Raw genomic sequence first — 24,991 nt, forward strand, 5'->3', positions numbered from 1 at the left:
TTTTTAAAATCCTTTGATTTTTCAAATTTTGATTTCCATGTAAATGATTAATAAATGATGAAGTTTTAAATTTCATTTAGATATTTAAATTGATTTTTTAATAACATTATTTAGTTGTGTTTTTAGAAATATTACATATGGTTCAAATTTACATATATTTAGTAAAGTTTTGAATTTCATATAGATATTTAATTTTTTTTTTTTTAAATTAAATTAATTTAGTTTTCTTTTTAAAATTTTAAATATTAGATTTACTTCAAATTTTAATAGTTTGTCTTACAAGTTAGATTTAATTTATAGTATAGTAATATATAGTATATTAATATTAAGTGTAGTGCCACTTAAGGATAGTGCTCCTAAAACAATTTTTAATTAATAATCATATATTCTTAGGCACTATGTTTAAATTATATTAATATTTTGTATGTATTGTGAAAGTTAATTTTCTAAATCTTAATTTCAATTAAGTTTTCAAATAGATTTTTCCTATATTATGTTTATTTTAAATAAATAAAATTTAAAAGAGTTAGTAAAATGAATAAATATTCTATTATTTGAAATTGACAATTTCAAAAAAATATAAAATTTGAATATGTACTTAATAAATTTTTTTGGACCTAAAATTATGAAATTAGTAATTCAACTAAAATGCATTAAGATCTAAGAGAAAATAGTGTAATATGGAGTAGTGTTTTTACATTCTAACATTGAAATCAATAATAGAAACACTCACTGTAATAAATTCTTACTCTTTTCAAATAGTGAACCAGTCGAATATTTTAGAATTATAATGTTTAAGGAAATTTTGTTTCTATATACTTCATCTTTAAAGGGTATGGATTCTCAGATAAAATAAATGTATGTTTCTATATAATAAAATAAATATCACCATATTTCTTATACGTGATATTTGTTGTGAAAATAAATTGCAAGATATTTCTCATTAATCGAAGATTTTATTCACTTTATATCTATGATTCTATCAACACCAAATTTTCAATCTGATGATGAAAGGAGACAATATCAAATACAACAATGAAGAGCGTATCAGAGAGAATATCAAAGGGAATATCGAAGACATCAGAGAGAACAAATGACAGAAAATCAAAGACAAGATCAAAGAAAGAGGAGTAATAAACTCCAAAGACAAAACTACGCCAGGCGAAGGGCACAACTTTCAGTGCAAGAATTGGATAGCTTAAGAATGCCAAACATGTGTTATATTTGTCAAGAATGCTATCTAGGAATGAAAGTGTCATGCACCTCTGAAGGTCCAGTGTGTAATAGATGCCGACAAGAGAGAGGAAATGATAGATTCTCGGTTTCAAATAATATGGACCCAGGACCTCAGCTAGAGGAGCTTGCAAACTTGACACAAGTTGAGGAAATGTTAATTGCACGTGTCAGTTCCATTTTGCAAGTGACACATGCAACTGGTGGCCAATTTAAGTATAGGGGACACACAATAAGTTTCCCACAAAACATAGATTATGTTTCAAACATATTGCCACATACAATAGATAAGTTGCCAATTATTATTGTTCGAAGGACAGATCAACGTGGGACACAATATAATTGTACTGTGAATAGAGATCATGTATACAAAACACTCAAATACAAAGTAGAGCATGATAAATTTTACTCTAATGTTCAAATTAATGAAAATGCTCTCAATGATCTGCCCAGAAATAGAGATGAAAATGTTTTTCATAGATTGAAGACAGTAAATATGGAGTTTGACACAGATGCAAATGATATTGTTTTTCTGGGTCTAGTTATGGAGACAGATGAAGGGAATGTAATTGAGCACACAACATCAATGGCTTCAAGACCTCATAATGCACAAAAGGAAATGGAACTTATCTGTGCATGGGTTAATAATCCTGACACAAACCCATCATCATTGATAGATTGGCCAAGTATTGGTGTGTCACCTATTAATGAGTATGTCACATTAGGATTATTGGATATGGCATTCCCAACACTATTTCCTAATGGTAACTGTGATTGGTTAGAACCACGGTTGTGACATGTATATCTTCATGAATTTGTAAAGCATCTTGTGCGATATAGGGATCATCATTTTGGCAAACATCCTAGATTTAGATATTTCATGAATAACATGATCATGAGACATCATGCACAGAGTTCAACATCTATGTTTGTAAAGAGAAACTTTAAAGACATGCCAATCACCATCAATGAGTTGCGGCAGCATATGGAAACTACACCTCGCTCTAGATTGGCAGATAAATTGATGCGGTTTGGTACAACGCTCAGGGGAACAAGGTCATATTGGGAAAAATCTCATGTAGAATTGATAGATTTGCTTCATCAAATTGGTTGTCCTACAATATTTTTCACATTGAGTGCAATAGATATGTATTGGCCTGATTTACATGCTCTAATGCCAAGAACAATGCCAACTGATCCACGTGAAGCTCAAAAATTGGCGTAGGCAAAATATAATTGATTATCCTCGCATTGTGGCACACTATATGCACTTGAGACACTCTATGTTTAGAAACGAGATTCTAGAAAATGGAATGAATGTCAAAGATTTTTGGTGTAGATATGAATGGCAGCATAGGGGGTCCCCACATGTGCATGGATTCATATGGATCAAAGGGGCACCTAATATGGAGAACATTAATTGGTCAAATGAGGATGAACGCAAAAGTACTGAAAGATATTTTCATTCTATTGTTCATGCGTGGAACCCTAGACAAGATCCTCACCAGCGAAATATACAGGTATGTTTATAAATATGTATTCTATGGTATAATTTGATATGACCTTATTTTCTCATTCAACTTATTTTGAATTGTAGCCTTTCATGAATTTTCAGCAACATCTATGTCTCAAAAATACGAGACAACTTACAGAGGTCAATCTAGATCATGACTATGAGGAGATCCTAAATTGTGTAGAAAGACACACAATTTGTAAGGAGGGTGCATGCTTGTGGAAGAAAAGGGGGCATATGGTTTGCAGGTAATCATTTCATTACATTGCAATATTTAAACCAAAATTCGAAATTGGCCACTAGTGTCACATGACTAACTACATATATCTCTTATATTTATTATAGGTATAATGCACCTTGGCCATTAAACCTAGAGGGATCAAAATTATATGAAGACAGAGAAGCAGGTGAAAAAAAATTTGAACCAGCCAGAAATGATGAAAGAGTCAACTCACATAATCGCCACCTACTACAAATATGGAGAGCGAATATAGATTGGCAGCCTGTTCTTTCCAAACATGTTGTGGTGAAATACATTCCCAAATATGCAGCAAAAGCAGAGAAAAGCTCAGAAACATACCATCAAATGTTGATGCGCCTCTCCAACATGGAAAACCTAGATGATTTAGCTACACATGCATATAGGAAACTTCTAACTGAGACAATTATAGAAAGAGACATTGGTGCTCAAGAAACATGTCATATGCTATTAGAGCTTCCATTGGTAGAGTGTAGTAGAATATTTGTTAATCTAAATGTGTCCCATGAGGTCTTCAAACCTGTAACTATAAGTAATGAAAATGGAAATGATGAAGACAATACTGAAGAGAAAACAAAATCTTACATTGATGGGTACAAAAGAAGGCCACTATGTATGGAAGCCGTCACATTAATTGATGTGGCAAGATCATGGATATATAATCCTAAAAGAAGAAGAGAGAATAAATGGGAGCCAAGGGACAAAGCAACAATAGTCAGAGTCTTTCCTAGATTTGTATCTATACCTTCACACGAATCAACTAAATGGGTTGACTTTTGTTTATCAGAATTATTGCTCTATAAGCCATTCCGTGATATAGAACAAGATATTGGTCATAATGATGATGCCATCATACAAAACTAGGAGAAATTTAATTACATTCCTTGACATGTTCAACGTACTGTGGTGATAGACAATGATGAAAACCCAAGTGATTCTGACACTGAAGACAATAATAATGTTCAAAGAAATACAACAGAATTGGAATGGGAAATTATATCTAGGTTGCATCGTGGTCAAAACATAGAGTGCTCAGAAATAGACATGTTGGGGAGAAGAGACATTGACAAACATACAAATTGGTCTATTGATTATAAGGGAGAAGAGTACACTACTGCAGCAATCAATTTTATAGGTAATGTGAAGAATCATGGTTGTCTAATATATGATGACATTCCCCAATGCATCAACTACATGACCCTTGGTGAAAAACAAAAAAAGGCAGTTGACATTATTATGACACACTATCATAGAAATCAGAATGTGGAGCCATTGCTCATGATAATTCAAGGAACAACAGGCACTAGAAAGTCATATCTAATTGGTGCAATTAGTCAATCTCTTCAAAATGCACTAATGTCGTCTCTATCTCCAATTCTATTACTTGCACCAACAGGAGTCGCAAAATTCAACATAGGAGCTTCTACAATTCATTCAAAATTAAAAATACCAATATAAGGTTTTTGTCAATTAGAAGGAACAAGACTCACCAGTTTTCAAGAAGAAATGGCACATATCAAGTATATCTTGATTGATGAAATGAGCTTCATTGGTCAAAACATGCTGGAGAAGATTGACTCTCGACTTCGACAAGCATTCCCACAAAATGCAAATATTAGTTTTGGAGGTAAAAGGCTTCACTTTTCCTCATTAACAAGTGTAGCATGTATAAAATATAGACTATTATGTTACTAAAATGTAATTACAAAATTAATCATTTTGACATAAATATTTTAATTCTTATATTTCAGGTGTATCTATAATTTTGGTGGGAGATTTGGGCCACCTTCCTCCAGTTGGTGACAGACCAACATATGACAATAATAGAAGGGAAAAGTTGCTATGGCAAGAATTCAAGATTGTTGTTACTTTGGACAAGATATTTAGACAAGATGGGGAGAATGAGGATCAACAAATATTTCACCAACTTTTGATGAATGTAAGAGATGCAAACCCACAGATTGATGATTGGAGGTTGCTAATGACAAGAACCCCTATCAACATAGATCTTCCAACAAATTTACAGTTTGAAAATTTTGTCCATCTATTCTCAACAAATGAAAATGTTCATAGTCACAATTAAAAAATGTTCCATTCATTGAAGTATCCTATTGCACGTAGTGTTGCGACAAAAGCAAGACATGGTAACGCATTGGAAGATTATTCAAATGATGAGCTTGATCTAGAATTGCTACTTTGTAAGGATGCAAGGGTCATGCTAACTTCTAATCTATGGGTACAAGCAGGTCTTGTAAATGGATCTTTGGGGTATGTTCGAAATATAGTCTACAAACAAGGCAACACTCCACCTGAACCTCCAACATATATGATGGTTGAGTTTGAAAACTATTCTGGACTACCATTTGAAGACCATCATCCAAAAACAATTCCAATAACACCAATACAGAAGGGTAAAACACTTCAATTGCCTTTAAGATTGGCATGGGCATTGACTATACATAAATCTCAGGGTTTAACTCTTCTAAAAGCGAAAATTGATATAGGAACAAGAGAAAGAATAGGATTGACATTTGTGGCAATTTCTCATGTTAAATCTTTACAGTGTCTAAGAATAATGCCTCCATTCATATATGATCGCTATGAGAGAATGAAAAAGGGTAGACAAGTTGCCAAGCACAAGGATGAAGAAAATAGACTTAAGTTGTTGGAAGACAATTGATGTAATATTTTTATTCTTAATACTTCGTCCAATGCAATTACAATTTTGATTTGCCACTTTAATATTTTGTAATTTTTATTATATTTACTATACTATTGTATGATTGTAGCATTTAAATAAAGTTTTCATTTACTTGTATACTACTACAAATCACATTTCAAATGTTTCAAATACATGTTTTCACATCCATAAATATATAAATAGACTTTTAATATACCCTTGTAATTTTTTTTTAGTATCCTTACATTAAAGAAAATGATCACTTATTTTGTTATGCCTTTATAAGTTTGTATCACACTATGTCAAATAATTCTTTTCAAGACAAAAAATACTAACATTTAAAAAATGTGTGTCAAAATATGAATTTGATCAAATATATTTTATGTTTATTTCATGTAAAATACCTTAGTTTAAATATTATGGTTACTATCCTTGATTCAACATTTCTTTCCTTTTTGAAAAAAAAAACATATTCTTTATCATGTTTTAATGATATAATTTTTTTTCATAATTTCCATGCAGCTTACGAAGATGTTAGACAAATTATGTTTGGAATGGGCTTACTGGTGGTTACGAGACTTTCATCATAGACTTCCACAAAATGTCATCCTTCGTATAGAGGAGTTGAGTGTTCGATATTGGATAAGGGATAGAATGACCATTCGAATTATAAACAATGGACCAAGGAACAATCAATTAAAATTTTATAACTATGCTTTGTACTTCAACTTCCATTATGCCACAAAAGTGAAGATGAACTTAGATGTCAAATTTCATCACCTACAGATCGAGGTTGTAGACTTTTGTAGATGGCCAGACACTTCGTATCATGAGATTCGTGATCTTTATCTTGCAGGATGTATTTATCAAATTATCATTACCCCAATAGTAAATTTCAGGAAGCACACTCTCTCTGATGAGCTCAGTATAAAGTTTATAAAATTTCTTAAAGGTGAATCTAAAATTAGCTATCACAAGGGTCCACTCGAAGAATGGTTGATAGCTACTCTTAATTTTTGTTACACAATCATGTTCACAATACATCAAGTCGTTCCATCTTTCAGGTTGTTGCATGCAAATTATGGCATACCTACATTATTTCACGTAAAGTCTACTCTATCAATTAAAGTACAAAAATTTCTTCATGGAAATGTAGAGTTATTGCCAGTCCATCGATGGTTGAGAAAGTAAAAGTATTCTACATATTATTTATCAATGTATTGTCAACATTTTGAACAATACTATTTTTTATTATACCCAATTTTGTAATAGCTATTAAATATTACATTATTAAGTCATTTCTTTCAATGATTATTAAGTTTTTTTTTATTACACATGTTTGTAGAAAAATTTCTATATTGCTTCAATATGCTTCAATTGTTTAATTATTAAGTTTTTTGATGGACTATGTCATCATTTCTTTCAATGATTATTAAGTATTTTTTTATTACACATATTTGTACAAAAAAATTTATATTGCTTCAATGTGCTTCAATTGTTTAGCAATACAATGTATAAAATTTCTTTGCTTTTTATAACATTAAATAAATGTCTATATGATTTGAAAATATCTTTTTAAATTACTATTATTATTTTTTCTCTATGCAAATTTTTAAAATTAATATATAAAAAAAATACTAAAATCATAATAATATTAAATATCTATTAATACAAAAATTTCATAATATATTTAACTATAATGAATCATAATTTAAAAAATAATGTCTTTTATTTTGCATCGCGAGTGCTACTAGCTTATATATATATAATAAGCCGAGAGATATCCTTCTCGAGGCACCTATTTTCATAATCTTACTCAGTGCAATAGGCGCCTCAAGAAGGATATCTCTCAGCTTATTTTATATATATATATATATATATATATATATATATATATATATATATATATAATATAGTTTTATGTTTTTGCAGGAAGGAAGAGGTGGAGGTTATTAGAGGATTAGATTGGAGTTTTTGAACAGGAGTAAATTGAAGTTTTGGAGTAACATTTTTGCAGGTAAGATTTCTATTTTTTATTTACATTTTCATTTAGATTTAGATGTAGATGTAAATTGAAATTCAAAATTAGTTATAATATTCTACTTTGATTTAGATTTCAATTTTAATTAATTTCATTTAGATTCAGAATTTTGTTCATAACTATTTAGGCTTGCATTTAATAGTTTAGTCTTGCATGTTTGATTTAGATTTAGATTTGTATTCAAAATCTATTTGATATGTATATTTTATAATACTTTTCATTGTTAATGGTGCTTTATGGGAGTGTTTTAGGGGTGTCTTCTTTTCTATTTCTGAAATATTTTGGTCCAATATGTACTTTCCTAACCAAATCTATCCATTTTCTTCTGATTCATGCATGGAGTTTCCTGACACTATTAGCGCATTGCTAGGACTAAATGGGAATGGATTAAATATAAATGACTGACTCTGGATCTGGATATGCATTTGAATTAGCTCTGATGCGGCTCCAATTTATAGGTTCCTTCCTGCTACCTATTCTTTCGGTGGTTTAATCTGGTTAAGTGCGGATTTAGAGGTTCTAGCTCATTCCCACCGGTTTGTAATTTTGTCACGATGTCTAGTGTGTGGCATTCTGATGGGATTCTTCATTGGAAAATGGTGCGAATAATTATGTCAATGCTGAACGACTTGTCCAATGTGATAATTGCTCTAGATATAGAATGCGGCCATGGTGATTTTCTTAGCAATACAATTGAAAAAAAGGGAAATATGGTATTAACACAATGTTATAGGAAATCTCTGAGCAAAAATGCTTATAAATACATTCAAATTTCTTTTGTAACTCATAATACCAATCTCACTTTTTCTTGTGCTCCTTTAGTCTAAGAAAGATAACAGATTGGAATAACAAATTGCTTCTGTAATGACAGTTGTAAGCGCAATTATTTTAGCAATTTTGGGCATTCTAACTATTCCTGTGATGGGTAGTTATGTTTTAGTTCTTAGATTATGTGATTTGGTTGTATTTAGAGTCTTTTTAATAATGTTTGAAAATACTATTAAATATAATAATAAAGATTAATTTAATGTTAAATATAACATGCTACAACACTTATCAAAAATATCAGAAACTCAATTGCTACAGCAAAACGAGAATGGAGAAAATATTTTAGTTTTTGTACTAATTCGTCTGCTTAAAATATATTACAATTGCCATATTTTATATTGAGAAATGCCTCATATGGACTTTCACATGCTTATTTAACTACACTACAATCAAGATTAACTTTGTTCTTAATCTAATTTTATTGAATGACACTGGCCCAAGATTCCTATGTAACTGTTGTTATAACAAACATAGACAACTGTAGAACTTGTGATTAATAATTTATAACTGCTTGATTCTCCATATTTCATGCGTAAATTCATGATTCTAAAAACTCAAAGTTCAAACTGCATGTTACATTCTCTTCCTTATTTGGTGAATTGGTGCATGACTATTAGATTAAATGGTGCATGGAAGAGACAAAACATTGAAAGAAATTACTCTTTTCTTATTATTATTGTTGCTGCTATTTTTAATTTTTTTATAATTATTGTTACTCTTGATGTTTTTTTTAATTTTATTATTACAAATATTGATTATTAATATCTCTGAGTTCATCCAGAGAATAGTACTAAATCTAGAAAAACTTAGTAATAATAGTTTGAGATAACTGCAGAAACTTTTTATTTTCACAAATATTCTCTTTCTTTTGAAAATCTGCTATTATTTTGGTAATGAATTGTAAAGTAGAAAGGAAAAACTTTTTGTAAATCTTTTTTGGTTACTGTTTCGCTTGCAGTTTTCATTTTATATGAAAGTTTACAAATATTGATTATTAATATCTCTGAGTTCATCCAAAGAATAGTACTAAATCTAGAAAAACTTAGTAATAACAGTTTGAGATAACTGCAGAAACTTTTTATTTTCACAAATATTCTCTTTCTTTTGAAAATCTGCTATTATTTTGGTAATGAATTGTAAAGTAGAAAGGAAAAACTTTTTGTAAAACTTTTTTGGTTACTGTTTCGCTTGCAGTTTTCATTTTATATGAAAGTTTATTATTTTTTCAAATCTTAAAAATAAAGATTTTTATATATGTAATTTTATTTTATTATTAAAATAATAAGATTTTGGAGGTTGTAAAATATTGAAGTTTAGAAATTATTTTAGATTTTACAAATGAATTTTAACATAATATTTATATTAAAGAAAGAAAAGATAATAAAATTTTTACTTAAATCAAATATAAAAATTATAAAATTTTACCTAAATTTATTAATTGTATAAAAAAATATTAAAGATAATTAAGTTCTATTAAATGTACTTGATTTTATATTATAGAAATACAAACAAAAATTATAAATTGGGACAAACTTTAGAAATGAAGTCAAATTTAAAGAGAGACAAATAACATGAGGTGACATGTGTGTGTGTGTGTGTGTGTGTGTGTGTGTGTGTGTGTGTGTGTGAGAGAGAGAGAGAGAGAGAGAGAGAGAGAGAGAGAGAGAGAGAGAGAGAGAGTTAACATGAGGCGATGTGATACAGAGAAAGAGTGAGATAAATAACATGATGCAATGTGTGTGTGTGTGTGTGTGTGTGTGTGTGTGTGTGTGTGTGTGTGTGTGTGAGAGAGAGAGAGAGAGAGAGAGAGAGAGAGAGAGAGAATCTTAGAGGGGGTAGAAGGAAAATGGGAGAGGGGGAGAGATGAGCCATGGAGAGAAAAAGCATAAGAAGGGTCCAAAATAGATGGAGATGGAGATGGTGGAGAGAGAGAGGCCATGAGTGAGTGAACGAGTGAGTGAGTGAGTGAGTGTGTGTGTGTGTGTGTGTGTGTGTGTGTGTGTGTGTGTGTGTGTGTGTGTGTGAGAGAGAGAGAGAGAGAGAGAGAGGTAGACATACATAGAGCATTTTAGAGATATATAAACATGAAGATGGTGTGTGTGTGTGTGTGAGAGAGAGAGAGAGAGAGATCGCATGAGGTGATGTGGTAGAGAGAAAGAGTGAGACAAGGGGGAGAGAGTGAGAGACATGAGGTAGACATAGATAGATATAGTGAAAAATAAGCAGGGAGAAAGAGTGGGGCGAGAGAGAGAGAGAGAGAGAGAGAGAGAGAGAGAGAGAGAGAGAGAGAGAGAGAGAGAGAGATTATTAGAGGGGGTAGGAGATGTAGATATATAGAAGGGGAGTAGGGAGAGATGACCTAAATAAGAAAAAGACTATATAAGGCCCAAAAGAGATGTAGACAATGATGGGGAGAGGAAGAGTATGACGGATAGTGATAGACAATGACAATAATTATGGAGGGAGAGATGTATATATGTAGAGAAAGAGATGGACAAAGAGAACAACGTAGGGGGAGTGGGGAGGGTATACATTATTGGGGGCGGGGGGGGGTGGGAATTATAGAATGGGACATGTGAGAGAGAGTGTGTTTACAATTAACCCTAACCCTAACCCTAACTCTAAATTATAATTATAATTTAGAGTAATAATATTTATTAATTATAATTTTATTAGCTATAATATGATTAGTAACCCAAAAATTATCTTAACAGCAATAATAACACAAACCCTAACTCTAACTCTAACTCTAACTAGATAATTCTAATTTTAACCCTAACCCTAACCCTAACCGTAACTCTAACTCTATCTCTAACTTTAATTCTCCCCCTAACCCTAACCTTAACCCTTTATAATCCTAAATCTAATGCTAATTCTAACCCTAACCCTAATTCTAATCCTAATCCTAGCCCTAACTCTTACCCTAACCCTAAATCTAATCAGGTAACTTTAACCTTAACCCTAATCTAACCCTGATCACAACTCTATCTCTAACTTTAACTCTAACTCTAACTTGAACCCTAACTCTAACTCTAATTCTAACTCTAACTCTTATATGAACACTAACACTAACACTACCTCTAATTTTAACTCTAACTCTAATTGTAACCCTAACCCTAATGTTAATCCTAACCATAACCCTAACACTAACCCTAACCCTAACCCTAATGCTAACCCTAACCATAACCCTAACACTAATCGTAACCCTATCTCTAACACTAATTCTAATCCTAACCTTAATTCTAACCCTAAATATAACCCTAACTCTAACTCTAACTCTAACTCCAACCCTTATTCAAACTCTAATTCTAACCCTATCTCTAACCCTAACTCTAACTCTTATTCTAACCCTTACACTAACCCTAACTATATTTGTAACCCTAATTCTAACCCTCACCCTAATTCTTACCCTTATCCTAACCCTAACTCTATCTCTATTCCAAACTATATTTCTAACCCTAATTCTAACCCTAACACTAATCCCAACTCTAACTGTAATTTTAAACCTAACCCTAACCCTAACTCTAACTCTAACCCTAACTCTAACTCTAACCCTAACAAGAACCCTAATTCTAATTCAAACCCTATCCCTTACCCTAATTTTCATCCTAATGCTAACCGTAACTTTAACTCTAACCCTAACCCTAACCTTAACACTAACCCTAACCTTAATTCTAACCTTAACTCTAACCTTAACTCTAACACTAACCCTAACCCTAACTTTAACACTAACCTTAACCATAAACATTAATTTGTCTCTAACTCTAACCCTAAATCTAACTCTACCATAATTGGACTCTAACCATAACCCTAACCCTAACTTGAATCTTGGCTTAAAACTTTTCCCTAACCATAACTCTAGAACCTTAACCCTTACTCAAGCCCTAACCCTAACCCTAACACTAACCCTAGCCCTACTATAACCCTAACCCTAACCATAACCATAAGTCTAACCCTAACCTTAACCATGAGCATAACTCTAACCCTAAACTTAACCATAAACATAACTCTATGCCTAACTCTAACCCTAAATCTAACTCTACCATAACTAGACTTTAACCCTAACCCTAACCCTAACTTTAATCCTAACTAAAACCCTAATCTTAAACCTAACCTTAACCCTAACTCAAACCCTAACCCTATCCCTACAATAACCCTAACTCGAACCCTTTAATAATCTTAACCCTAACCCTAACCTTAACCATGAGCATAACTCTAACCCTAAATCTAACACTACCATAACTGGACTCTAACCCTAACCCTAACCCTAACCCTTACTTTAATCTTGACTCAAACCTTAACCTTCACTCTAACCTTAACCTTGACTCAAACCCTAACCCTAGCCTTACTATAACACTAACCCTAACCATAACCATAACTCTAACCCTAACCTTAACTATGACCATAACTCTAACCCTAACCTTAACCATAAACATAACTCTAATCCAAACCTTAACCATAACCATAACTCTAACCCTAACCTTAACCATAAACATAACTCTAACCCAAACCTTAACCATAACTCTAACAATAACCATAACCGTAACTCTAACCCTAACCTTAACCATAACTCAAATGCTAACCCTAACTCCAACCCTAACCCTAATGCTAACCCTAACCCTTATTCTATCCCTAAGGTTAACATTAATTGTAATGGTAACTTTATCCCTAACCATATATCTATGTTTGACTATAACATTTTACATTACAATATGCCAAAAATAAAATTACTTTTTTTAACCATAATCCTACCCCTAACTCTAACCCTAAATATAATCCTAACTATAAATCTAACTCTACCATAATTAGACTCTAATCCTAACCCTAATCCTTAGTTTAACCTTCACTAAAACTATAACCTAACCCTAACTCTAACCTTAACCCTGACTCAAAACTCTAACTCTAACCTTAACCCTTACTTTAATCTAGATGAAAACCATAGCCCTAACCCTAACCTTAACCCCAACTCAAACCCTTACCCTAACCTTAATCTTGATCTAACTCTATATACAACCCTAACTCTAAATATAAACCTAACCTTAACCATCACCCTAAAACTAACCCTTTCTCTACCAATTTCTCTAACTCTAACCATAAATCTAATTTTAACCCTAAGCCTAATTTTAACCCTAATTTAAACTCTAACTCTAGCCCTTATTCAAGCTCCAATTCTAACTCTACCACTAACTCAAACCCTAACTCTAATTCTAATCCTAACCCTAACTATATGTTTAACCTAAACCCTTATTCTTACCCTCGCCCTTTCCTTAACCCTAACCCTAACTCTAATTCTAACCCTAACTATATTTGTAGATCAAATTCTAACCCTAATCCTAACATTAACTCTAACTCTAATTCTAAATCTAACCTTAACTATAACCCTAACAAGATTCATAATCCTAAAAATAACCCTAGCCCTAACCCTAATGCTAATCCTGACTCTAATTGTAACTCTATTCCTAACTGTAATTCTAACCCTATCCATAACTCAAACCCTAACAATAGCCCCAACCCTAACACTAACCCTAACCCTAACTATAACTCTACTTTTCAATATAACATTTTACGTAACAATATGCTTAAAATAAAACTAAATTAAAGTGATGCAAATAAACACAATATATAGAATTAAAAAATAAAATATTCAAGAATAATTTTATAGTAAGTTTATACAATTATATTTAAAAAGAAATAAATAATTCAGCACTTACCTTAAAAAAATAGAAAAAAATTTAAAAATACTTTTCCTATTGCGCCGCGATTGCCACTAGCTTATATATACCTCTATATATATTACGCCGAGAGTAATTGTTCTCGAGGCGTCTATTTTCATTTTCATAAATCCCAACTGTGATTAAAATTACACTTATATATTTCTATTTTGATGATTGTATATTTATATTAATTCATTGTCGAAATAAGAATATAATGAATTTTGAAAAGTTATTTTTATGTATTTTTATATTACTTATTACATAATTTTATTAATTTAAAGATCTCTTAAAGTAACATGAACTTAGAAGCTTCTTCTTATATTTGAAATTTTTGTATATATTACTAATTCATAATTTTAAGATCTTCATTAAGAATTTTACACATATTATTAATAATAATTTTATTATTTTCATTTATAAAATATTTAAATTTAAAATTATCTCTTAAAAATTGTCTTAAAACCAAAAAAAATTGACAATCAATTTTTTCTTAAATCGTAAAATGAAAGGCATGAAATTCTTTTAGTTGTCATTAAAAAATGATATATGTCGTAGTTATAGTAAATGACTTATAGATCAAAGGCTGTCATCCACCTGCATGTAGACCTAATGTTTGGAAACCTTTGCATCATTTAAGACAAAGATTCATTAATGATTTGATTTGATTCAACATTAGATTTGATATGATTCAAGAAGATTTATTAATGATTTGATTTGATTCAACATTATATTTGATATAATTCGAAAATATTTGATGAAAGATATTTTGTTGTAGGGGAGAGGACCCAGTACTTGAATGGGTTCCAATGGTTGTGATAGAAATTGTTTACGTTATACCTGCACTTGCTGACTTAATGTCCAATATTTTTTGACAACATTGCACCAATACTTGTGACTTTAAAGTTGTTAGTACAATGATAATTACCAAAAAAAGAATGAAAATGTACCCTTTGATCTAAAAAGTAACCAATGATGTGATGCCACATCAGCTGTTCAACTATGGGTACCCTTTATGCATGACCATTGGTCTCACTTTTTTTTGGGGCTGTTTTGGACAACTTGGCAAAAAACATGCTGATGTGGCATCATAATGAGTGACGTGGACTTAAAACTTTAGTTATAAATAGACGACTCGCCAAGTAAGCTGCTGTAAAAAATTAGGAGCGATTTAAAAATTTTACGTAAGGTTTTGATAAGCGCGAAGTTAGGGTATTCAAGTACCAGGTCCTCTCCCCTAAACCACTAAAAAACACTTAGCTGTTTCAAAGGGTTGGATAGGTTTGAAGTGAGATTGCTTTTTTTAATTAAATAAAACAAGAGAAAAAAAGGTGCTAAATGCAATTTTTAATTAATTATAAAATCTTAGATAGGTTTGAAGTGAGATTGATTTTTTTAATTAAATAAAACAAGAGAAAAAACCTGCCAAATGCAATTTTTAATTAATTATAAAATCATTAAAGAGGTCAATTGGATCGGCTGGGTAGAGGCTGCCCACCTATAATAGCCTGTAGGCTAATTATCATCCTTAATAAGGAAAATATTTTGGAGGTTAATTCCTTTATTTGAGTAGATCGTGCCTAAATATTAGACTGTTGACACTTCCACATTTACAAGAAAGGTGCTTTATGCGTTTCCATACTACCTATGACAGTGGAGAGAAAAATACGATGATATGCATACAAAATCATATAAAACAAAAACTTGATTTATTATTGATTACTACATCAATAGAAGCTAGATTTACATTTCTTCACACAGACTCAAAAAACACGCTACTCTTAGAAAGAACCCACCACAGTGTAATTCAGTTTGAGACAGACTGAAATCCATGTTAGATCCCCACCAGACGCTTCAAAGCTACTACACTTAATATCTTAGCACTCGATCACATACCCAAACTATAGACTCATATGTTGCACAAAACTATTAAATCCCAGATACTATTTCTAATTGTGATCATCACGATCACGAGAATTTTGATCATTTTCTTGCTGGTTTCCATCCCCAGTAACCAGCAACAGCGCCCAGAAAACCCAGCAGAGAAGTCCCCTTTGCTTCTTGTTCGACGACGCTTTCACCTCTGATCGTGGGCATGAAGTTTGGTTGAATCAGCTTAATCTTATCTGCTTCATCGTGTCGTCGAGACTGAAAAGCATTGCTTATAAACTTGACTCTAACGGACTCAACTCCAGCCTTTCTGAGAACGTAGAGGCGCCGGTTGTCCTCACACCACACAACGCCTTCTTTGTCTCTGTGCACAGTCAGATCCCCAAACACAGCTGGATCCAGCTGGCGTCCGCGTATCAGAGAGATCGCTTCATTAACATTGGGGTGAGCGGCATCTGTGAAAGAATGGCGAATATCAGAGAGGTGGAGAACTTGTACTCTTGAAAGAGAGGTCACAAGTTCAAATCCCACTGGGGGGTAGGGTATGTACGCCTCGTTTGTAGCGCCAAGCGCCTCTCGAAAAAGAGTATGAGGTAGTCCCATATCACTGTCACCATATGTAAACCCAAAAACTATGACATAGTTTCGTGGACTATAAAACCACCTTACCTTACCTTACCTTTTTCAAGCTGAGTCAGGTTCTTTTGTTTGTGGGACATCCGGCATATTATGTTGATTTGATGTAAAGTGGATGTTTCCTACTATTTGTGTTATGTCATTTTGAGTGGAGAGGATATTATTAAAAGGAAAGTAATGTTTACTATATTTCTAGTGGAGAATATTATGAAAATTAAAGTGAATCAAGTAGGAGCAGTTCATCTTGATGGAAAAAGTCATATGATAGATGGGAAAAAATGTCCATCTATTGTTTTATGTTCTACTTCTACCGTCAATGTTTTAAATGCTTTGCAATTCTTAGATTCATATATATCTGTGTGTGTGCTGAACTTTTTGGGCCCACTTCAAGTTTGTTTTTTAGTCATTCATCTGAATGTGCAAAATCCAATTTATTGAAAAGAAAAATCTATGGTATAACTTTTGTTTAGAATTATAAAATAGTTTATAAAAGTTGTTATTATTGTTTATAATTATAAAATTTTATTTTTGAATTATATATTTTTACTTAAAAAATTTAAAATAATTATTTAAATAAGAGAAGCTTTCTATTAATAATTATTTTAACAATAAAATTATTTGAATTGACAATAATAAAGTAATTTGTGTTTTTTAAATTGTTAACAAAGAAATCAAATAAATAAATCATAATATATCTTCTAAACTAATACATTGGTAAGTTCATAAATACAATATATGTTGATATGATGTAAAGTTATGCCTCGTATGAATTGGAAGTTTCCTAGTCTTTGTGTTAAGTCATTTTGAGTAGAGGCCAATATTATTAAAAGGAAAGTGATGAGTACATTTTAAGTGGAGAATATTATGAAAATTAAAGTGACGTTGAGTTGGTAAATGAAACAACACATGTGAGCATGGTAGATGGGAAAAAATGTATGAAAAACATATTAGATACATTACATTTGCTCACAAATTTTTGGACCCACTTAAGTCTGTTTTCTCCCTTTGTCATCCATTTACCTTTACATACAAAAGTTTGATTTTCTCTGAACAAAGTAGTTTGGTTGCTCTTTCTTTGAAGTTATCCTTCCTTTAGAATAACTTATTTTTTCAAAAGCAAAGACTATGATTTAACTTTCATTTTATAAAAATTGTTCTTATTGTATATATTTATTAAATCTTATTTTTTAGCTATATATATTTTTTAATTAGATTTAAGTTTTCTTTTAGAATAATGATTTAATGAAAGGAAGTTTTCTATTAATAATTATTTTAAAAATTAAATTTCTTTTTATATGCAATAATAAAGTAATTTGTGTCTTTTAATTTTTTAACAAACAAATCAAATAAACATATAATAATATATTTTCCAAACTAATATATTCTACAAAAATAATTTTAATTGACAATAATAAAATAATTTGTGTCTTTTAAATTTTTAACAAAGAAATCAAATAAATAAATAATAATATATCTTCCAAACTAATATATTCTATAAATTCATATATATATATATATATATATATATATATATATATATATATATATAATTGGAAGTTTCCTAGTTTTTTTTTATCTTATTTTGAATAGAGGTTGATATTATTAAAAGGAAAGTGATGTTGACTACATTTTGAGTGGAGAATATTATGAAAAGTAAAGTGATGCTGAGTTGATTATCATTAGAAACATAGAGAAAATTGATTATAAATGATAGTTCAATTTTTTTTTTTTAATTCTTATTATTTAATATCATTCAAGAATTAAAAATATAATAGATGTGTGGGCCTATTTGTTCGGCACTATCTATAAGGACCAAAATGCACTTTTATTAATTAATTTAAAAATTAGTTATAATAGTTTTACAAATTTTAATTTATAAAATAAAATAAAATTTGATTATGCGGGTGAATTTTGGCCCCTCCATAGCCAAAACTTATTTGTTCTTGATGAAAAACACTCATCACCGTAGTTTAATTGAAGGTTAAGTTGTAGGCCAATCAAAATAATTAATCAATTATATCAAATTTTAAATTAAGAAATATTTATTAAAACTTTAGTAATAATGAAACCCAAAAATAATCAAAGGAGTAAAGGATTCATTATCACAAACAAAGTCAAAAGTTTGCATCTTGTGTTAATGATTAGCCAAACCCACCACAAGGACATCACCATCCACATGATGAATGTAAGTGGAATTTGAAATGAGCTCAAGATTGCCACATGTCCATTAAAAACCCGGGTCTATAAAATAGAGCATATGACTAAAGATAAAGTCCTTTTTAGAAAATCAACAGACATTCAACTCTCATTATAGTGTTAGGGGCATTCTCACAGTAGTAGGTCAGATTAGAAAGAAACCCTTCAAAGATGAACCATTCATCTTGGGGACAAAAACCATTGGCATAAAAATCCTTATCAAGTTGTATCCTAGAAGTACCCTAAAAACTGAATCATGTTGGTAGACTTCTCTTTGAATGTGTAATAGAGAATAGATAAACAAAAAAAGAGATAATGAAAAAATACATAACTCCCCATTTTTGGCACTTTGTATTCAATATGAAATTAATAAATGAAGGACATTCAAACAAACATATTTCTGAACCCTAACTCGCCTGCAATAAAATTAATTATTTTAAATACAAAATACTATTAGATGAAAAGTGAAGGCTGAAATCAGCCTTACCTCATTTTGGTTGAGTAGCAGCAGTGGTCCTTTGTAATAGAAGTGTAGAATTGAGTGACTTTTGCTATCTTAAATTTGTGTCTTAAATTTCAAGTTCTAATTCCTTTGCCTTCCTGTAATAATCCTAAATAAAAAGACAATTCCTTCACCTTCCTGTAACAATCCTAAATGAAAAGGCTTTCTCAGGGAAAAACTTTGTTGATTCCCGCCATTTTTTTTATTGAGAAATTCATGGATACTAAAGCGTGCGTAAAATGAAGATTAGCTTAATGATGATTTTATTTATAATTTGGTATCTTCAAACTTTTAATAATATAAAATTAATTTTAAAGTATATTTAAATATAAAATATATACTATAAATTCAATGATTGAATAAAATACAAAATTTAATCTAAGAAGATATTTTTTAATATTTGAAAAACAATTGTAATAAATTTTCTTTTAAGTTTTTAAATTAAATTTTGTTATAATTTTCAATCAAATTTAATGAATATGAATTTAGATTTATATTTTGAAAATAAAATATTCTTGTATAATTATGGAGACTTGAGAAATTTGTTTGGCTATAACATAATTCACATAGATTTATAATTGTGTAGATCCAATCTTGTTAAATAATAGAAACCATTACACAACAAGAATGTCATAGTTTTCTTATTTTAGACATACTTTAATATATTTTATGAAACCTTAAAAAAAGAACATTTATCAAATTTTGCAAAATTAGTTTTAAAGAAGATGTTGTCAATAAGAAGAAGAGTAGTTGCAATAAAATTTGATAGACATAAGAAATGTTTGAATGTGATTAGTCATTTCCTTACAAACAATAATGAGATTAAGTGCACCAATTTAATTTGTTTGATCGAAGGGAAAAGAGACCAATAATAAAGAAAGTGTACTTGATTCCTAAAGGAACAATCTCAAGTTATAAATGTTACTATTCTTTGGACCATAATAGTAAATAATTGTTCAGATATGAATCTTAAATATTCTAGGTCCTTAAATGAACTAATGAATTGTGAAGATAAGGCACTTAATAAACATAAGTTAAGAACCTTATTAATGAAAGTTTGAGTTATTTGTGATTAGCCTTGAAGGGTAAAATGAGATAGGGTTCTAATAGAGAGTGTAGAGGGTGAGTGTTGTTACAAAGTAAGGCCATAGCACCTATAAAGATAGTGAAACCACAATTAGCACAAGAAAGACAAGTTCTAAGTGTCATGAATGACTTATAGAAAATAAAATTAACCTAATCCATAAATAAAATTTATAGGAAGTGAAGAGAGAAAGTACAAATGACTAATTATTGAGTCACTTATTTAGTCATTAATTTGGCAGTTTATATAGTTAGTTGTGTTTAGGTGACTAATTAATAGTGACCAATTATCCAATCACTTGTTTAGTCATTTATTTTGTAGTTTATTTAGTCATTCCTATTTTGTTAGCCTTATGATTTTACTCAGTGACCAAATTAGTCACTATTTACTTGCCTATATCTATAAACTGTAAAGAAATAGAGGAATGTGATTAGTTTTAGTCACTTGACTAAAAGTTTTAGTGATGAGACTAAATTTTTTAGTCACATTTTCACATATTTGCCAAAATGTACTAGTGATCCTATAATATGATATTGTCCCTTATCTTCAATTGAGTTGTCATTTTTGGTTTTTTTGGTATGTGATGATTTTCCATTTTAATTAAATCAAATTAAAAGATAATTTAATGATTTAATTTAATAAAAACTTTATAAAGAAATTTGATATTTAATTATATTTAATTAATTGAGAAATTAATTAAATAAAAGAAATAAATTTAAAGATTTTTTTAAATTTTTATTTTTTGCATATTGCTATTTATTTAATTTAATGATAATTATTTAGGATTTTTATTTTTAATAATAAACTCTAAATAATGTTATTAATCAAGTTAATAAATATATTATTAAAAATGTCTCGTGAATTAATGAAATAAAGGAATTAAACTTAAAGAATTTATCAAAGTTCTGATTTAGGTATGTTTATATTTATTTAATTTAATAATTATTATTTAGGAGTTGTATTCTAATAATAAACTCTAAATAATATTTTTAGTTAAATTAATAAATATTATATTACAAGCATCTCATGATTTAATAAGAGAGAGTGAGCAATTATTTAATAAGGTTTATTTTAATTAAATTGTATAAAGTGTATGTGTGAAATTAAAATATAATAAATTAAATAAAGAGAGAAAGCTAATTATTTATATTAACATATTTTGTAATTAAATATCTAAAAGAGTTGTGCATGAAAAGGTAAAAAGGTAATAAAGTAATAATAGTAATTGATCAATGAGTTCCCTCTTGTGATTGCACAATCAGAGCCCAAAATTAAGGGAGAACTCTTTATCAGAGATCTAGAGCTAATTTTGCAATTACATAGGTTTTGGAGGAGCAATTTCGAAAAAGGAAGTTTTCAAAGAAAGGGGATTATTTTGCGTACTTCATGCAATTGTTGTTTTAGCCTTAGATCCAGGTAGGATCTCATGGTTTATTTTTACAATAATTTTTTGTCTTTTGAATTCCTATCTTCTCCGTGCATTTTCAGAATTCTTCTATGTTGAAAACCTTGTTTGCATATTTATTGTTCTTCATTTTTGATAACTTCTATAAGTAATTTAATGATTGAAAACCTTGTGTGTGGATTTGGTTGTTAATCATTCTTAGGAGACATCGGTATACAAATTAAAAATTAGAAAACCCTTGTGTTAAGATTTATAATTATTTGTTCTCGAATACATCTGTGAAAGAGTTAAATTGAAACCCTTATAGTTAAATTGAGGTTTCATATATGGATTTGTTAAATCGGGTTTTGGATTCTGAAAAGAAAACAAATTTAGTTTTATAAAATTTAACTAGTTGGTTCAGATTTCTATATTAGGGCTATATTGGAAAGTTTTCATTTTTAGTAAGTTTCCATTTTTGAAAAGTTTCTATTTTTAGTAAGTTCCCATTTTCGGAAAGTTTTCATTTTTAGTAAGTTTCTATTTATATTTTTGAAAAGTTACCATTTTTAATAAGTTTCCATTTTTGGAAAGTTTCCATTTTTAGTAAGTTTCCATTTTTGAAAAGTTTCTATTTTGGAAAGTTTCCATTTTTAGTAGGTTTTTATTTTTAGTAGGTTTCCATTTATGAAAAATTTCTATTTTTAACAAGTTTCTATTTTTAGAAAGTTTTTATTTTTTAGCTGTTTCTATTTTTGGAAAGTTTTTGTTTTGAGTAGGTTTCCATTTTTGGAGAGTTTATATTTTTAGCAGGTTTCTATTTTTGGAAAGTTTCTATTTTTAGCATGTTTCTATTTTTGGAAAGTTTATGTTTTTATTAGGTTTCTATTTTTGAAAAGTTTCTATTTTTAGCAAGTTTCTATTTTTGGAATTTTTTAATTTTTAGTAGGTTTCCTTTTCGGGAAAGTTTTTCCAAAGTTTAATTAATTTAAAATTATCATGGTAATAATTTATAATTGTTATTATTAATAATTTTAATAAGTATTGTTAAAATTTAAAATTTAATTATTTGAAAATTTGATTTAATTGAGAGAATTAATGGTTATCTTTCATAAACTTGCATTGTGCTTAATGGTTCGATTTTATATGAAAATAATTTATATTGCTAGGGAAATTTTCTTATTCAAAAACCTTAGTAATTAACATACTTTAAAAAGACGAAAACTATAATGCGTATGTTCACTAAACTCTTATGTTTTGATAGTGAATTGAACTATGAAAAACTATGTTTAAATAACTTTATATGATTTGTTGAATTGTTTGGAATTTTAGTGAACTCGAAAAAACCTTAATGAATCTGACAATTAGAGAAATGAAAATTGAAACCTGGATTGAGATTGAAAAACATTATGAACTAATATACTTGATAACGAAACTGAAATTTGAAAACCTATAAGTGAAAATGGAACTGGTGTGGTTTCAAAACCTAATATTTTGTGAAAGTTACTTTTGTATGTACTCTTTTATGACATGATTTTATTGTTGGGTGTTAGGTTGACTTAGCTTTGACCAAATCAAGATGTTTACTAGAGGCTCAAGAATTCTGTTTTGTGATATCATGATGATGTTTTGATGTTGATCTTTTATACGCAACCATGGTAATGTGTCTTGTATGCTTTATGAGGTGTTTTGATGTATTGATTGTTATTGCTTTCCAATGTTCTTGTATGAAACTAAGGTGAATGGTGTGACCTATTTAATATAATCTTTGGGTCTTCGATCAGTTGTATTTGGATTCCTTTTTAGTTGCTTGTATAGGACTGGGGTGTTTGTATGATTTGTTCTTAGTGATGTCATGTTATGACGTGGATTGATTTATGTATACTTGATTTTGGGATCAATCTTGTTAGGATGATCATATTGGTGGAATCCGTGATTATGATCATTGATTTTCAGTACTTATCAATTGCTTGTTTAAGAACTGATGTACGGTATGTGGTCTTTTGAGATCTTTTTTTATTTTTCTAAGCTTATGTGAGGTCTCACCCAATCTGTCATAGTATAGATGACATATTTGCATTATGATACTTTTAATTTGATGTTTTGATATACTTTCAAGACTATAGCATTATGTTATTTAGTATCTACATTTTGATGATTCACACTTATGTCTGCATATTAAGACCTAAATGATATAATTAGTGAATTTGTTCATGTACTAACCTTTTTCAATTGCTTTGATAGAAGCTGAATTTTCAGAAAAACTTGTAATGTAATGTTTAAGTGGGGGTATGTTACTTGCATTTTGATATACAAGATTTAGATATTTTGACATTATTCAAGACCTAGAAGGACTGTGGTTTATTTTATCTATTGATTTTGATATTTACAGTAGTATTCTGCATCTATGATATGTATTACGGACTTGATATTGTGAATGGAATGATCAAATACATATGGATGCAACTTTATGACAGTATATAATTAGATTATATTGTGAAACAAAATGTTAATTGGATTATTATGATTATGATTTAATGTGATATGTAGATAAATATTAATTTGATTATGATGATTTATGATATGTGGATTTTGATATTTTAACATTTTGAATAATTTATTTGAAATGATTAGGAAAGGAAATTTAATTTAATTAATGTTAGTATGGATAACATAACATTTGAAATTATATGCATATATATTTTATATGACCTTGGACTATTGATGCTCGAGTTTAATGTGCAAGAAGTGGAACCATGGAAAATTTGGGGGAAACAAGATCCAATTGTATGTGAACATAGTTTAACCAAAGCGAATCTTTGGAAGATTCAAAAGCCTTGTTGTGATGTATTTTATTTCGCAAATGGAAGTTTACTTGTATGTGGAAATTTGTAATAATAAAGATGCATTAGGAACATGTTGTGATGATGTAGAATGTGCGTTTATGTGTCACTTGAAACTTGTGGATTTTGTGTGTAATGAGATGTCATTTAGAGTTTTGGTCAAGGTGGCATTTTACCCTAAAACTAATTAC

General features: G+C 29.7%; 1 protein-coding gene across 1 annotated transcript; it reads left to right on the forward strand.

Moving 5' to 3' along the window:
* Nucleotides 1-4,511: 4,511 nt before the first annotated feature.
* On the forward strand, nt 4,512-5,685 carry LOC149580423 (uncharacterized). The gene is made up of 3 exons (XM_089804533.1): nt 4,512-4,632; nt 4,757-4,850; nt 5,127-5,685. Exons 1-3 carry the CDS (start codon nt 4,512-4,514, stop codon nt 5,683-5,685), a joined length of 774 nt encoding a protein of 257 aa, XP_089660659.1.
* Nucleotides 5,686-24,991: the final 19,306 nt, after the last annotated feature.

Source organism: Cupressus sempervirens, chromosome 1 (genome assembly GCF_028749045.1).
Source record: "Cupressus sempervirens isolate cs-2001-9-10 chromosome 1, ASM2874904v1, whole genome shotgun sequence".
NCBI lineage: Eukaryota > Viridiplantae > Streptophyta > Pinopsida > Cupressales > Cupressaceae > Cupressus > Cupressus sempervirens.

What these genes read in the sequence shown, in the direction of transcription:
- LOC149580423 (XM_089804533.1), top strand. Translation starts at nt 4,512, where the DNA reads ATGGCACATATCAAGTATATCTTGATTGATGAAATGAGCTTCATTGGT. An exon ending in TGCAAATATTAGTTTTGGAG is followed by an intron (nt 4,633 to 4,756) that starts GTAAAAGGCTTC and finishes CTTATATTTCAG; the next exon opens with GTGTATCTATAATTTTGGTG. An exon ending in AGAAGGGAAAAGTTGCTATG is followed by an intron (nt 4,851 to 5,126) that starts GCAAGAATTCAA and finishes TATTGCACGTAG; the next exon opens with TGTTGCGACAAAAGCAAGAC.